Consider the following 16,575-nt stretch of genomic DNA (forward strand, 5'->3'; position numbering starts at 1 on the left):
TAACGAGTGGTATCAGCTGGAACCTCTGAGCAGGTCTATGAACTAAACAACTTCTTATTTAAGCCATGTTTTCGGCCAGGCGCGGTGGCTAATGCCTGTAATCCCAGCACTTTGGGAGGCCGAGGTGGGCGAATCACTCGAGGTCAGGAATTTCAGACCAGCCTCAACGTGGAGAAACCCCGTCTCCACTAAAATACAAAAACAATTTAGCTGGGCGTGGTGGTGCATGCCTGTAATCCCAGCTACTCGGGAGGCTGAGGCAGGAGAATTGCTTGAACCTGGGAGGTGGAGGTTGCGGTGAGCCGAGATCGTGCCATTGCACTCCAGCCTGGGCAACAAGAGCAAAACTCGGTCTCAAAAAAAAAAAAAAAAAAAAAAAAAAAAAAGCCATGTTTTCATTTTAAGCCACTCATAGTTTCATCCTTGGATTCCTCATTAATTAAAAAAAATTCTCAACTATGAAACACAAAGTTTCATTATTGTTTTGATGTTAAAGCAGGCTGAACTCTCTAATCCCCAAAGAATAGAAGCACGCATACTATAGAAAGGGAAACAAGTGTAAAGGTCTGAAATTATTTAAGAGGTTTATAGGATAATTCAAAGCAAAAATTTAGTAGCATAATGAAAGAAAAATGTGATAAAAAGACAAAGACGAACGTTCCAATTAATTTATTTAAATTCATTAATGTTGCAAAAAATACAATGTGCAACAAATTAAGACACAAGTTATATTCCTAACAGGTCAAAGAAAATATTACATCTCCTTAGTAAATAATGACCAACTCTGGTTATTTCTTACAGGGACCACATTAATATCTTGCACACACAGACATCAGAACTGAATTTCTGACACTGCTAGGCTGGGCAACATCATCCTAAGAGTAGGAAAATATCATAGTACATTAATTTTGTCTAAATGACAGCAATGAACTTGTGGTAACAGAAGTATTTTTGAAATAGATATCAAAGTGCGTTAATGTCTTAACAAACTCTGAATTGTGTTGTGTGTGAATAGTGCTCCAAGGGCTGTGCAAGTCAGTGGCCCTGAACACCATCAATATTTACTAGCTAGGTTTACACAAATAAACAAGCAACTGTTAAACGGACATTAAACTTTACAAAGTCCACATACAAAAAGTGCAGTGTAGAAGCTGATGAATGTTATTTTCCAAGTTCCACCTTAGCCAAACTGCATAAAAATTTCAAAATGCAAATGTTTTAACTTCTTGTTAAACATGATTCTAAGACATCCTATAAGCCTAATATCATTAATTTGAAAGCAAGAAATGATTTTCATTTGGTGCTTAAGTGCTTTATGTGAATTTTTCATAGCATTTTACTTAGTTCTCAAAACATAAGTAGGTCTATTATAAATAGTTGCAACATACTGTTATATTCAAATTTTAGTGTCACTCCTTACTGTTAAACATGCCATACTACTTTATTTTCAATTATCATTTAGAACTTCAAAGGAAAGTTACGTAAGTGGGTCTCACCACTGATCTGATTCTAAATTCATTCAGAATCTCAAGAAGGGAAGAGGGGAATGCTTGCCAGGTAATTCTTTTGTATTAGCTTAGAACATTTGAGTAGATAATACGCCACTTCCCTCACCACTTGGCCTTCCCATTCAAGTCTAAGTTCTTGACTCTTTCTCCCAGCAACTCAAACTACACAATTCCCATGACCTATGACAAGACAGACTCTTTAACAGCAAAATAGGTCTAACTTGTAAGTACATACATTAATGCCTCTTTTTACTCTATCCCTCTCAGATTTGTGGTCCATTTCTCAAATGTCCATATAGGATTGGAGAAAAAACAGGCATGAAAACAAAATAGAATGGTGTAGCAATCTCTATTTTCAGCCTATCTCCTACTCCCATTTGCTTGAGCAAGTTTAACACTTCCACATATAACATGGAAAAAGGAAGGATGAACCTACCGTAACATCTCTACCAACCTCATCAAGAAACTGGCCTGTTCTATCTGATATGTCCTAATGCTAATTTATCACTTGAAGAAATACAAAAAGCCACTTCTGTATAAAACACATTTCCAAATTCCCTAAGCATTCACATAAACAGCCAAATAGAAATGTTATATAGTCTTTTTAAAAGGCCTCTATCAAAAAGCAGATCTCTTACCTTTTTACATTCTGGAATTACGGTTGAAAAAATTCTAGCTACAGATATATGCTTGCCAATCAGTGTATTTCAGCATTCAGTGCACTTACTAGTGATGTCCATTTTGGAAGACCTAAATCAATGTTCGGCAACAGTGAAATATGAAAAAAAACAAAAAACCCTCAATCCTAAACTTTTAAGTGCTGTAATTGCTAACCTCTGCTTGAACTTGCTTCTGTATGAAGAGACAAAGAAAGAGAAAATATGAATTCTCATCATAGGTATGTATTATCAACCTTTCCCCCTTCAATCCACAGTCTTTATTCACATATCTTGCGTGTAGCCTGCAGGTTTTCCTGCTGCATACAAGAAATGGTACCACCAGCAGTCATATATAGTACTTCCCTTAAAAGGACACACATGGCCGGGCGTGGTGGCTCAAGCCTGTAATCCAAGCATTTGGGAGGCTGAGGCAGGTAGATCACGAGGTCAGGAGTTCGAGACCAGCCTAGCATGGTGAAACCCCATCTCTACTAAAAATACAAAAATTAGCCGGGCATTGTGGTGTGTGCCTGTAATCCCAGCTACTCAGGAGGCTGAGGCAGGAGAAATGCTTGAACCCGGGAGGCGGAGGTTGCAGTGAGCCAAGATTGCGCCACTGCACTCCAGAATGGGTGATGGAGTGAGTCTGTCTCCAGAAAAATAAAAAATAAAAAAAAAAAAGAGAGGACACACATACAGTGGCATATTATGTAACAACTATGTCTTTATCCCTTTATAAAGGTTTGCTTTCTCTTACTTCCTAGTTTTATCACTTTCCAATGGCTCTGCTAGACCTTACTTAGAATCATATTTCTTCATATCTCCCTCTGAGTTAAAGACTGTTAAGCTTAAATTGTGGGGTGAATAGAACGTCTTCCCTTGGTGCTTGCTTAGGAGTATGATCAAGCAGAACACACAATCAAATTATTTCACATGAAAAACTTCTGACTAAAAAAGGGGTACTTAGAGCCTAGTGACAGAAGCATCAAATTAAGCCAGTTAAATTAGATCCATGATCCCAACAGAAAGATAAAAGTACAATCACATATACTTTCACCTCAGTCAGAATGGGAAATTAAAATGGAATAATATGGAAAATGTTAACTTAGCTATAGATTAGAAACAACAGACTTAATAAATGCTCTTCCTCTAACCTACCAGTTATGATCTTAAATCTTATAAAACATTTATTGTGGGTACATCTCTACACCAGATTCCGTTAAGGTGTAGGTTAAAGCAGGTATCCCTTTAGTTTACTGATTCACAGCACCTCATTTTCTTTATATCTCAGGTGTCATCACTGTTGTCTCTGAATTTTAATGTTTAACAGAATAGTCGTCTACTTTTAAAAACAATTCAGAAAAACATCACTTTTGCAACACGTATCTACAGTTAGGAGCAATGACTGCAAAATCAAAAATCAAAATAATGCAAAAAAGAGGTGAAGTTATTCTTCATATTTTTTAAACTGAAGAACCAAGTACTTAATGTGGTAGAAAACTGCCTATTAAAAACCTCAGCCCATTTTGAGCAAGACAAAGATGTACAGATGAAAGACTACGTTAAATCTTCTACAAATATAGAATCTAATGACAAATTCAACACAATTGTTTACACATAATTCTTATGTGGTAAATTCAGAAGGAATGCCTAACTTGTTATTGTTGGTTTGCTTCTTCAACAAAAAGTGTTCCTAAAATGTGAGCAAGCAATAATCGTTTTGGCTCAATTCACTGTAATGACATTAGTTCAGGATCTGCCAAGAGCTGCTGGATCTGACTTAAGTCAGGAGGCTGCTGAGGAATGTTTCATCCTGGGAATCCTCCAGCATCTCTCTCCTATAACTGGTTTTAGGTTAGCATGCCAAGTTTAGGACTGAGGAGGACAAAAAGTATAGGAAACTTCCCTTTTGTAACAGAAGGCTTTTAAGTACATGAGAATGGTAACAGCCACATGTGTGTTCAATCTAGGATAGAATAAATCTTAAAAGGTTAGCTCACATCCACTTCAATTTTGCTACTCTAGGCCACTGTTTTGTAAAATACCTTACAGGAAGGGTTGAAGAGTAGCCATGACCTTCGAATTTGGAAGGTATTATGCTTACCAGCTGTGTATGAGCCTTTCAAGTATATGACACAATATTAGATCAATCTGTTGTTTTAGAAATAATTTTGTCGGTAATTAAACTTTTTGTTTGGAGGCACAAACGCAATTTATTTCAATGTAAAGGTACTTACCAAATGAAACAGTTTAAATGCTTGTAACAAACGTGTTATCCAAAACAGCACAATATAATGATGCTAAGACTTACAAAATTAACCTAATTTACAGTATTGTCAAACATGATTTCATACAAACTTGAATAAACACTACATCTAACTAGGTCAAACAACTACTGAGTTCAAATAATTGATATGGAAGTATTTTGGTAAAGTGCCCATAGTGAGAGCAGTTTAAAAAGCAGCCCCTGTTTTCTATAGAAAAAGTTGTGACAGTAACTCATCACATTCTCTGCAATACTACTCAGCACTCACACACACTCAGGGGAGCAATACCCTGGACACATAGCTTATTTCACATTAGTGAACAAACTCAAGATTTTTATAAAGTTCTGACTTTGGGCCAGAAGATAAAATGTCCCATATATACATATATACAAACCCTAATTCCTACCTTCTTAAATCCTCTAGTTCTAAAAATGGCTTTTTGACTTGTCTTTAAGTTTAGAAAGGAAAAAGTGTGCAATGCGCTTGCATTTGTACTTGCTGAATTATGAAACAATATATGTTAAATGAGAAAAAAACCTTGGGATGGTACTAATACACTTCGATTATATACATGATCTTTGGGTATTCATGAGAATCAGTTTAACCATCTGTTGCCTTATGAGAAACTTAATTTTCTAAGTTACCCAGGAAATGTATTTAACCATTTACAAAAACAAAAATTCTAATATGCACTTTACAAAATCGTGGTCTTATACCTGCATATTTCTTCCATAAGACAGGTACACATTAAAAAATATTGCTCAATAACATAAAAATATATATTATTTCTTTCCTTTGCCATTTATGCATATAAATATTTCACCGAAGAAGATGCATCATTCAATAAACAAATGCAAAAACTGCTTTATATAAAGTGTGGTTCTCTATTTAGCAATATAAAATATAAAACAATAATATAGTTAGCTATTAAAGAGCTAAATTCAAGAAATTTGCAAACCAATACAGCAGTGAACAGTCCCTTGTACAATACAAAAGTCCATTATGAAAAAGTCAAGTCGATTTTGTAACAGGTTACATAAAAATATGGGCCAATAAATGCATTATGAATGCAAAAACAGCACTGCTCCATCAGCACATTCTTCAGTCTTGTTTGGACTAGATGCCAAACTTACTGTTCATTTTTCGGTTCATCTTGTTTTCCATTAAGTTCTTGATCAACTCTGTTTAATGAAGAATATATATAATAAGAAACCAGCAACTGAACAATTTTCTTTCTAAAAATAATGACTATTTTAGCATAGAATATTACTCTGTTAAAGACAAAGCTTTGCAAAGAAGCAGACATAGTAAAAACAGTTACCAAACATTATTTCCCCAACCAGAAAAGATAATTTTTAAAGGCAGGAAGACACTGGCAAGAAATGTGACTGTTGTTTCTTTAAAGATTATAAAATACTTTACATGCAAATGCATATAAACTTTCTTAAAAGTTCAAATTACATGGCATATTAAAATCTTGACCTGTAACTTGGCTGTGATAGGAATCCAGGTGGTAAGAAACTGGTAGGAAAAACAACTCCCTCAAAAATGATTCTGTTAACTAAAATATGAAAGTGCCATGAATGCCACCAATTGTCAATCAATATTTTAAAATCCAGTGATAAAAAATGCATCCTTATAGAACCCATAATCATTCTCCAAAACTTATTGGCACAGTTTGTGAATGCCTTAAATTTGTTTTGACAGTAAGAAGCCTTACGAATTTAACATTCAAGGCCGGGTGCCGTGGCTTACGCCTGTAATCGCAGCACTTTGGGAGACCTAGGCGGGTGGATCACGAGGTCAGGAGTTCGAGACCAGCCTGGCCAACATAGTGAAACCCCATCTCTACTAAAAATACAAAAATTAGCCAGGTGTGGTGGTACACGCCTGTAGTCCCAGCTACTTGGGAGGCTGAGGTAGGAGAACCGCTTGAACCCAGGAGGCAGAGCTTGCAGTGAGCTGAGACCATGCCATTGCACTCCAGACTAGGTGACAGAGTGAGACTCCGTCTCAAAAATAAATAAATAAATAAATAAAAGAATTTAACATTCAAAAATAACTAATATAAATTAATTATTGGCTAGACACAGTGGCTCACACCTATAATCCCAGCACTTTGGAAGGCCGAGGCAGGCGGACTGCTTGACCAGGAATTCGAGACCAGCCTGGGCAACGTGGCAAAACTCCGTCTCTACAAAAAACACAAAAATTAGCCAGGTGTGGTAGTGTGCACTTGTATTCCCAGCCACTCAGAAGGCTGAGGTGGAAGGATTGCTTGAGCCCTGGAGACGGAGGTGACAGTGAGCCGAGACTGCACCACTGCACTCCAGCCTGGGTGACAGAGGAAGACCCTGTCTCAAAAAAACAAAACAAAAACCCATCAAAAAGCTTATTTATTTAGTGGTGGGCTGGATATCAGTCATATCAGAATTTAGGCATGTGGGGATTAGAAGGATTACATAATTACCACATAATAATTACAGACAACCCTTCAAAGATAACAGTCTATTACTATTACATTTGTAGTGGTCTGAATAACTGATGCAGGGACCTTTAAAACAATCTGGTATTAGATATAGAAAAATATTTTTCATATGTTTTTATTCTCACCACCCATTACTATGCTCACCTGAATATTAGTGAAACAGACCTAAAAGCCCTGGTCTGTGGTAAAGCCAAAGTAACATTCTGAAATATTTAAAATATTGTTATAAAAATTTGGAATGTATTTCTGATAAGGCATGCAAAATATATCAAATCCTCTTAACATCTGAAATATCCTTACCAACTAATTTCATAATTATTTTTAAACTCCCCTGAAACATTTTAACAATCTGTATCTGCATGGCCACACTTGCATCCAGTTGTTTGAAAGAAACATTTTAAACATTTAAAACTGCTATCCTTTTTCTGTCACTGGGGACACTGGATCTCACTGTTGTCAACATTTCTTCAACCCTCTTCCCCACAAGCCCCTCAAGAAAATGGTTTTACCCCTTCTTCCCCTGCTCCCCAAAAACCTGCCATATGGACTCATAGCTTCATACTCTTCTTAGCACCAGTACTTATCATATCATGCAGTTGTCACCTTAAATAAGCTCCCTTGCACTTAGCCTCTGTAAAGTTTGGTTTAGGCTGGGTGTGGTGACTGATGCCTGTAATCCCAGCACTTTGGGAGGCCGAGGTGGGCGAATCACCTGAGATCACGAGTTCAAGACCATCCTGGCCAGCATGGTGAAACCCAGTCTCTACTAAAAACGCAAAAATTAGCCAGGCATGGTGGTGGGTGCCTGTAATCCCAGCTACTTGGGAGGCTGAGGCAGGAGAATCGCTTGAACCCAGGAGGCAGAGATTGCAGTTAGCTGAGACTGGGCCATTGCACTCCCCCCTGGGTGACAAGAGCGAAACTCTGTCTCAAAACAAAACATGCCTCTCTACCTAAATTTAATTTAAAAATTAAATTTTATCATTTTCAGATTGACAAAAATTTATTATTTTTTTAAGACTAAAGAAACTATAAAAACCAGAACGTTTTTGAAAGATACATGTAATCATTCTACTTATGGTTAAACACAAGTAAAAAAAAAATCAAGATAAAATAGTGACAGTTTTCAAACAATACATTTAAATAAAAAGTACAAATTCCATATTTTTTCTGATGTCTAAATTACTTAACAGTATTAAAAACTTTTTTTTAAAAAGGCTTAATACAGCATATTTTATCAACAAAGGCAATTCACTGTGAAATCTACGAAGCAGCTGGCTTCAAAATATTCTACAATTATAAATCATATTTTTAATTTCAGCCACTTGTCTGTTGAATGCACAGCAATGCCTAGAAAGGAACAAGAAATCGGCATGATCTAAAATCACTGTCTACATTTCTATGTTAAAGTGTTGGTCAAACTGTGAAGTTTCATATAGAAGTGTAAAACTGATTCTATCACAAGGCCTACTAAATTCTCACTCATCAACAGAAACAAAATGTTCAAAGTTAAGAATGTTCCAGTTAGTTACAGTTGGCTCCTTAGAATGGTCAAGATAATTACATATAAATCTCTCACCATAACTCTTAAGATTGTATTAAACTATGTTTTGCTAATTTAATTGCCAATATTTTAAAGATCTAACAAACTAGATCTAAATTCTACATTTTTCTAAATTATTATATAAAATTGTAAGTATTTTATACCCTTGCCTTTCATCATCTATGTCAAGGTATCAATAGATAATAGTTTGTTATGCTCAAAGCAGAAGTGTTCAAAATTAAATTTAAAATAGAAAGCGAAGTGTTTAACTGTTAAATGGGACACTGAGATTTTAGGTATTTTATCACATGTAGAATTTGACTGGTTAGCAAGCCATTTAATTTAAGCGTAAAAGGAAATCAATGTTGGTTAGCCAAAGAATATATGCATTGCAAATATAATAATCAACCCCAGGGAAATAAATTCAGAACTTTTAAAAAGTCTGCAAAAATATTTCAAAACCACAAGTTAGCTATTTAAAGAAAATGGTGAAACAGATAAAGTCTTCAAATTATTTGGCATTCCAAATACCATTTTCAGTAATTTCTCTGGTTTCACCATTAGTACTTAGACTAAGAAGGAGAGAGAAGGGTCTGTGGTCTTTAATTGCTAATTGGTATCATATATGGCAATAAAACATGGTGAATCCAAGTCATATTCAGCCTTAGGAACTCTGGGTTCACCCTGTATTTGGCAGTTGGGGTACATTTATATTTGCAAATGCTATTATCTTTGTCTACAAGCTAACCAACCAATAAGGAAGAGTTAGTCTGCAATGCAAATGGACTAGTCTAGATGCAACCCAGTCAAGGTGTGCATATACCTTTTTTGTTTCTTTTTAAACTTTTCTTCTTCATACCTTTGTAGGGAAGAGTTATTTCAGTAAATATACATGTTATGAAAATGAATAAAAACTTGAAAAAAGCTACTAAAAGTAAACTCATTTAAATTTTCCAACAAAACCAAAAATATTTAATACATGATGTAGAAAGTAAAAATTGACTTAATAAATCTGACTTTCATACATTAAATAGACTAAAACCTCGGGTGAGCAGAACAAAGAAACTTTTCAACATGCATTGTAATACTCAGGTATTTATGTTAACAGCCTTCTACCAAGTCCAAGAAGTTACATGGAAGAATGTGAATCTGATAATCAGAACAGAATTTCAGTCACTGGAAAACATTAAGGTTATGATGATTTAAATATTTTTATTTATTTAGCAATATGATTATTCAATAATAATATTGATGATGAGTTTACTCAAATTTGTTGAGCACTATGTTCAAGTTTGGAGAATGTTTTAGTACTGATCAATTAGAGAAATCATCTCTTAGATTATAACTAGTCTATAAAAGTATAACATGAATCACAACTGGAAATAATTTATCCTAGTTCTTCAACTGACAGCCTGAAGAAAATGCTCACTTATGGGGACAGTGTGGGAAAATGGCTTCTTCCTCTTTTTCTTTGTTACACACACACGCACATACACAGTTATAAAACATAATACATAAAGAATGAGTGTTGAAAAGTATTATCCATTGCACATCAAAATATTAAGATCCAATACAATTAAGGAAATAAAACAAAACATACTGTTTTATGCATTCTGGTATGCCAACGTATTCCATGGGGACAAGTTCTGCTAGTTCTGCCAAATTAAAGACATATCTAATTTTTTGGCTGAATTTCGAGCTACGGAAGAAAATAAAAATAATTACCTCCATATTTCTGACAAATACCATGGATACAATGTTTACAAGATACAAAAATCATGTCATTTTGAATGTTCAAAACACAAAAAGATGATAAATGTCTGAGGTGATGGATGTACTAATCACCCAGGTTTGATCATTCTACAATGTATACACATATCAAAATATAGCTCTGTATCCCATAAATATGTATAGTTATTATGTGTTAACTAAAAATAATTGAAAAAAAAATAAAAATAAAGTTAAAGTCAATGGCTTTCAAAAATTACCTAATAAATGGTCTTGTAACAGCCAGAAGTGTTCTGATAAACCAAGAAGGATGTACAATGATTAGGGATTTTAGATTTTTCCGTAACCTAGAGTTAAAAAAAAAAAACACACACAAAGAAAATTACAAATTTCTATAAATTCTAATGCTAAAAGTCAAGACATCAATAAATATGTGCAAGTTTATACAAAATAATAGTTGAAAAATCTCACCCAAGAGTTCTCATTTAGGTGTGATACCCCTGTAGACAAGAAAATGCACTCTTGAATTCTGATGGTCCCTCCTACTGCTATGAAATGAACTTTACTTCATTTGGCCAGATTTATGTCCACAGTATAGCCTGTTATTAAATGTCTCCTAGCATACACACTCACTTGTCTTCAGGACTCTGTTAACCAGAGAAAGAGGCCAATACTGAATGTAAAAGTAAACTATTCTCATTTTCCAAGACTAGGGAGAAATTGGTGCTAAGTTCTTCAAAACCATGAAAAGCACTGTGCAGGCAGAGAAGTGTGAGTGGAGAAGATGACCACAGGAACAAAAACAAATCAGATCTAACTCCTATTCTTAAGAAATTAAAGTTTTGATTAAAAATTAAAGGTATTATCCTAGACCTCTTCTTTTTAAATGACTAAAATACTCATTGTATTATGCATATTTCACACATAAAGTGAGATACATATATAATCACAAGAGCTAGCCAATGTCAAATTTAGATGTGAAGAGAAACCTATTAATGGGTCTGACTTGATTTAAATTAGCCACAGCAAGATCAAACCAATTGGAAGATCACATTCCTTCCATTAAGTACTGATGACTAACTCCCAAGACAAAACACTTCTAAAGCTTGTTCCAAAGAAAGATTACAACTAAATAAGCACCATTAGGAAACATAAAGACTGAGCGCTGTGGCTCATGCCTGTAATCCTAGCACTTTGGGAGGCTGAGGCAGGTGGATTGCTTTAGTCCAGGAGTTCAAGAACCAGCCTGGGCAACATGTCAAAACGCTGTCTCTACAAAAAATACAAAAATTAGCTGGGTGTGGTGGCACATGCCTGTAGTCCCAGCTACCTGGGAGGCTGAGGTGGGAGAATCACCTGAGCCTGGGAGGTTGCCGCTACAGTGAGCAGAGATTGCACCACTGCACTCCAGCCTAGATGACAGAATGAGACCCTGTCTCAAAACAAAACAAAAAAACAAAAACATAAAACATGCTAAGCACTATAAATTAGGCAAAACTCAGAATGTAATGAAATAGGAAACATACTACATTCTCCATCCTTTGCCAAGATGTAAACAGTAGGAAAGTGTTCAATGTGGAGAAAATTCCATCTTATAAATATGGAGAAAGTGTTCAATTAAATAAGGAGAAATATAGAGCTACTTTATAAGTTTGAAGAATTAAGGTTATTCTTTATAGAAAAATCAAAATTGATTTCCCTCACAATATTCTAAAATGCCATCTTTAGAAAATAGAAACCTGCCATGAAATTAATAAATAAAATTTAAAAAATAAATGGTGTTTTAAAATAGCAACAGAAGGCTGGGCGTGGTGGCTCACACCTGTAATCCCAGCACTTCGGGAGGCTGAGGCAGGCGGATCACCTGAGGTCAGGAGTTCAAGAGAAGCCTGACCAACACGGAGAAACCCCATTTCTACAAAAAATACAAAATTAGCTGGGGGTGGTGGCACATGCCTGTAATCCCAGCTACTTGGGAGGCTGAGGCAGAAGAATCACTTGAACCTGGGAGGTGGAGGTTGCGGTGAACCGAGATTGTGCCATTGCACTCCAGCCTGGGCAACAAGAGTGAAACTCCATCTCAAAAAAAAAAAAAAACGTTAAAAAAAAAAAAATAGCAACAGAAAACAAAGTTTGATCTCCTAAAGCCATTATAAAATTTTTTCAGACTCGCTTTCAACTTGTATTTGTATTACCTTCTATCAATTTGCTGATAACACTTCCTGAGCCATCCCAGACTGGGCATTTTTCTTCGAGTTGTTGCACCATTTAAATAAACTATCATGTAGTTTTCTGCTACTAATAGCTCCAAAGTGCCAATAACATACCTGTAAAAAACAAATTAAGTTTAAGCCTTAAAAATCACTATGCATAACTGAACTAGGTTCTCTAAATTGTACCATTATACAATTCCTTCCTCTCTCCTACAATGAGAGCAACAATGAAAATGCTCAAACCGCATTAGCTAGTATTACGATTATCTTAAGTTATTTTTTAGAGATATATTTTGAAATGTTTCTAGATGAAATGATTTGCTCCTGGAATTTGCTTCACTTATAAACTGGGGGTTAGAAGTGGGAACAAAGTATAAATTGATAATTGTTGAAGTGACTGATACATGAAGATTTGATATACTTCTCTTTACCTCTGTGTATGTTTGAAACTTTCCACAATATGGTTTTTAAAAACTGCACTAACCTGAGAAATAGAATGACCTTGTGGAAACAGAACTGATTTGGCTCAATTATATTGGCCTTCTAGGGGTATATGTAATTTAGCCACATGATTTTGAGACAAAAATCACTTCTTTACACTTAATGTGCCTGCAAATGTAAAATAAAACAGTTGGGACAGGTAAGGCATGGTGGCTTACTTGAGCCCAGGAGTTTAAGACCAACCCTGGCAACATAGTGAGACTCTGTCTCTACCAAAAATTAAGAAGTCAGCAGGATGTAGTGACATGTGCCTGTAGTCCCAGCCACTAGGGAGGCTGAGGTAGGAGGATGGCTTGAACCCGTGAGGTCAAGGCTGCAGGGAGCCGTAGTTGTACCACTGCACTCCAGCCTGCGTCACAGAGTGAAACTCCATCTCAAAACAAAACAAAGTTGGAACAAATAATCTGAGATATATTTCCCAGTTTTAAAATGACAATTTTTCTCTTGAATTGGAAAACTATTGTTTCATAATATCAAAGAATAAGGACTCATCTAGTCCTCTATCTAGTAATAAATACTTTTACTTTAACCTTCATTCTGTTGTTCACAAACTTGCACTTGAAAAGATCTGGGATATTTATTTTTCTGAGATAGGGTCTTACTCTGTCACCCAGGGTAGAGTGCAGTGGCAAAATCACAGTTCACTGCAGCTTTGACCTCATGGGCTCACGTGATACTTCCACCTCAGCCTCCTGAGTAGCTGGGGTACAGGCCCATACTACCACGCCTGGCTAATTTTTTTTATTTTGTAGAGAAAGGGCTTTGTCATGTTGCCTAGGCTGGTCTCCAACTCCTGGACTCAAGTGATCTGCCCACTTCAGTCTCTCAAAGAACTGGGATATTTATAATTTTTAAAAAGGTTAAGTTTCTTAAGGTGTAGATCTAATTAGCTCAGAATTCTGCCCAAATGTTTTTGTTAAATATATACTTACTTAAAAAGATTGTCCATCAGGTATCTATAGTTAGGCTGACTACTTTCAGGCATGAAACAGACAGCAAACACAACAATGGCATTTAATCCATCCCCATAATATCCTAAAAAAGAAACCAAAGAGAGTATCACCAGCATGATTTTACTCTTAGGCGTTTTTAGAAGACATCTGTATGATTGGTAAATTATAAATAAGAGTTTACTTTTCACAAATTTCTGTATTAAATGTATGTTTTGTAAATCTTACATGGTCTTATATAGAATTTTAATTTCTTCTTCCCAAAAAGAGAACAGTAAAATTTAAAGAGGACAGTGGACAGAAAAAACAAAAAAACCCAAGACCACTTAAATTAGCATATTTAAAAAGCCAGCCCTATTTTAGCAGGTAGACAAATATAGTGATATAACCCAATACAATACAGACAGAATACAATATCTGCAATGTATTTTTATTTATTTCTATGATGCTTATGGTTAAAGTGGGTGCTTTTTTTTTTTTTTAGACGAAGTCTCGTTCTCTCGTCCAGGTTGGAGGGCAGTGGCACAATCTCGGCTCACTGCAACCTCTGCCTCCTGGCTTCACACGATTCTCCTGCCTCCCGAGTAGCTGGGATTACAGGCGCACACCACCATGCCCGGCTAATTTTTTGTGTATTTTTAGTAGAGACGGAGTTTCACTACGTTGGCCAGACTGGTCTCGAACTCTGGACCTCGCGATCTGCCTGCCTCGGCCTCCCACAGTACTGGGATTACAGGTGTGAGCCACCGTGCCCGGCAAAGTGGGTGCTTTTTAATTTTTAATTTTTTTTTTAGAGATAGCATTTTGCTCTATTGCCCAGGATGGAGTGCAGTGGCACAATCACAGCTCATGCAGCCTTGAACTTCTGGGCTCAAGGGATCTTCCCACCGCACAGCTTCCAGAGGAACTGGGGATACAGCGCACACAAACATACCTGGTTAATTTTTAAAAAATTTTTTTGTTTCACTGTGTTGCTCAAACTGGTCGTGAACTCCTGGCCTTAAGCAATCCTCCTCCTTTGGCCTCCCAAAGCACTGGGCATGAGCCACATCGCCAGAGCCATGAGTGAGTGATTTTTAAAAGGTAAATTTATATTTAAAAATGCTAGCATTTTGTAGAATTTAGGACATTAAAACTAAATTAGGCTGGGCGCGGTGGCTCATGTTTGTAATTCCAGCACTTTGGGAGGCTGAGGTAGGCAGATCACTTGAGGCCAGGAATTTTGAGACCAGCCTGGCCAACATGGCGAAACCCCGTCTCTACTAAAAATATAAAAAATTAGCTGGGTGTGGTGGTGTGCACCTGTCGTCCCAGCTACTCAGGAGGCTGAGGCAGGAGAATCATTCAAACCTGGGAGGCAGAGGTTGCAGTGAGTCGAGACTGCGCCACTGCACTCCAGCCTGGGCAACAGAGCAAGACCTGGGTCTCAAAAAAAAAAAAAACAAAAAAAAAACTAAATTACATCTCTGACATAATTTTCAGTAATGGAAAACAGCACTAAAATACGTATGTTTCAACTGCAGTCTTTAGATATTAAGCCAATATTTAGTAGCAAATACTTCTGCTTTAACCTTCATTTCTATTGTTTACAAATTTGCACATGAAAAGATTTGAACATTTCAAGAACATCAGAGTCTTCACTACCTTTCTTAATCACTCAGTCACAAAACATATTAAGTGTGATAATGCAATAAAATAAGGTGGTCTTATTTTCCCCTATAAAAAAACTGCTATTTCTGAAAGATAAAGAGATTTAAGACATAAATCAGGTCTTATAATTTGATTCCTGTGAACTAGCTGAATAATGTATGTCTGTGGACTTCCTGATGCAGATTATATGCGATTTTCTTCATCGAGTACGATTAAATTAGGTAGAAGAATGCAACTACAAATATTCATGTGATTTGCTTTCAGAAGAATGAAGACTGTAGAAATAAGCAGGTGAATGCATCTGGCAGAGAGTAAATTAAGTGGAAATGACTCTGAAAAAAAATCAATCTGCTTGACCCATGTGCCCCTCCGTCCTGTGTTAGGAAGATTTAAGGTAGTATGACATGCTCTACAGTGAGCTGTGTTCTGACTTACTACTAACATTCTAGCACTATTTACAATGTGCCTAGGTAAACTTCTATATATGGTACTGTTAGATTGAAAAGATTTATAACTTAAACTTTTATGGCTTTTCCTATTTCTTAAGGGAAGGGACTTAAGCCTTGTATGTTTGTATATCCCATAAATATGGAAAGTGGGTGTTGTATAAAAGTGTGGAGTGAACTAGTTCTCTATTAAAAAATAATTTGGGCTGGGCGCTGTGGCTCATGCCTGTAATCCCAGCACTTTGGGAGGCTGAGGCGGGCAGATCACAAGGTCAGGAGTTCGAGACCAGCCTGGCCAATATGGTGAAACCCCGTCACTACTAAAAATGCAAAAATTAGCCGGGCGTGTGGCATGCACCTGTAGTCCCACCTACTTGGGAGGCTGAGGCTGGCGTATCGCTTGAGCCTGGGAGGCAGAGGTTGCAGTGAGCCGAGAATGTGCCACTGCACTCCAGCCTGGGTGACAGAGCGAGACTCCATCTCAAAAAAAAAAAAAAAAATTTTGTTCACTGTTTTAAGGCAAATTAAGAGTTAAGGTTAAAAAGTCCAAGTTTTAGGGCCGGGCACAGTGGCTCATGCCTGTAATCCCAGCACTTTGGGAGGCTGAGGTGAGCAAATCACG

General features: G+C 36.5%; 1 protein-coding gene across 5 annotated transcripts in view; it reads right to left on the reverse strand.

The window, feature by feature from the left end:
• Nucleotides 1-654: 654 nt before the first annotated feature.
• BNIP2 (BCL2 interacting protein 2) overlaps nucleotides 655-16,575 on the reverse strand; it is a 31,050-nt gene continuing 15,129 nt past the window's right edge. For 2 of the 5 annotated variants that reach the window (XM_054451166.2, XM_063652672.1), the window contains exons 6-10: nucleotides 13,840-13,942; nucleotides 12,389-12,520; nucleotides 10,454-10,540; nucleotides 10,066-10,164; nucleotides 655-5,615 (exon numbers count right to left, since the gene is read on the reverse strand). In XM_054451166.2, the coding sequence (XP_054307141.1) occupies nucleotides 5,564-5,615; nucleotides 10,066-10,164; nucleotides 10,454-10,540; nucleotides 12,389-12,520; nucleotides 13,840-13,942 (473 nt within the window). In that variant the 3' untranslated portion in view covers nucleotides 655-5,563. Of the gene's footprint in view, nucleotides 5,616-6,537; nucleotides 6,629-7,066; nucleotides 7,126-9,288; nucleotides 9,325-10,065; nucleotides 10,165-10,453; nucleotides 10,541-12,388; nucleotides 12,521-13,839; nucleotides 13,943-16,575 lie in introns of all 5 variants that reach the window. The other 3 variants (XM_063652671.1, XM_054451165.2, XM_063652670.1) reach the window with 3 other exon arrangements.

Source organism: Pongo pygmaeus, chromosome 16 (assembly GCF_028885625.2).
Source record: "Pongo pygmaeus isolate AG05252 chromosome 16, NHGRI_mPonPyg2-v2.0_pri, whole genome shotgun sequence".
NCBI lineage: Eukaryota > Metazoa > Chordata > Mammalia > Primates > Hominidae > Pongo > Pongo pygmaeus.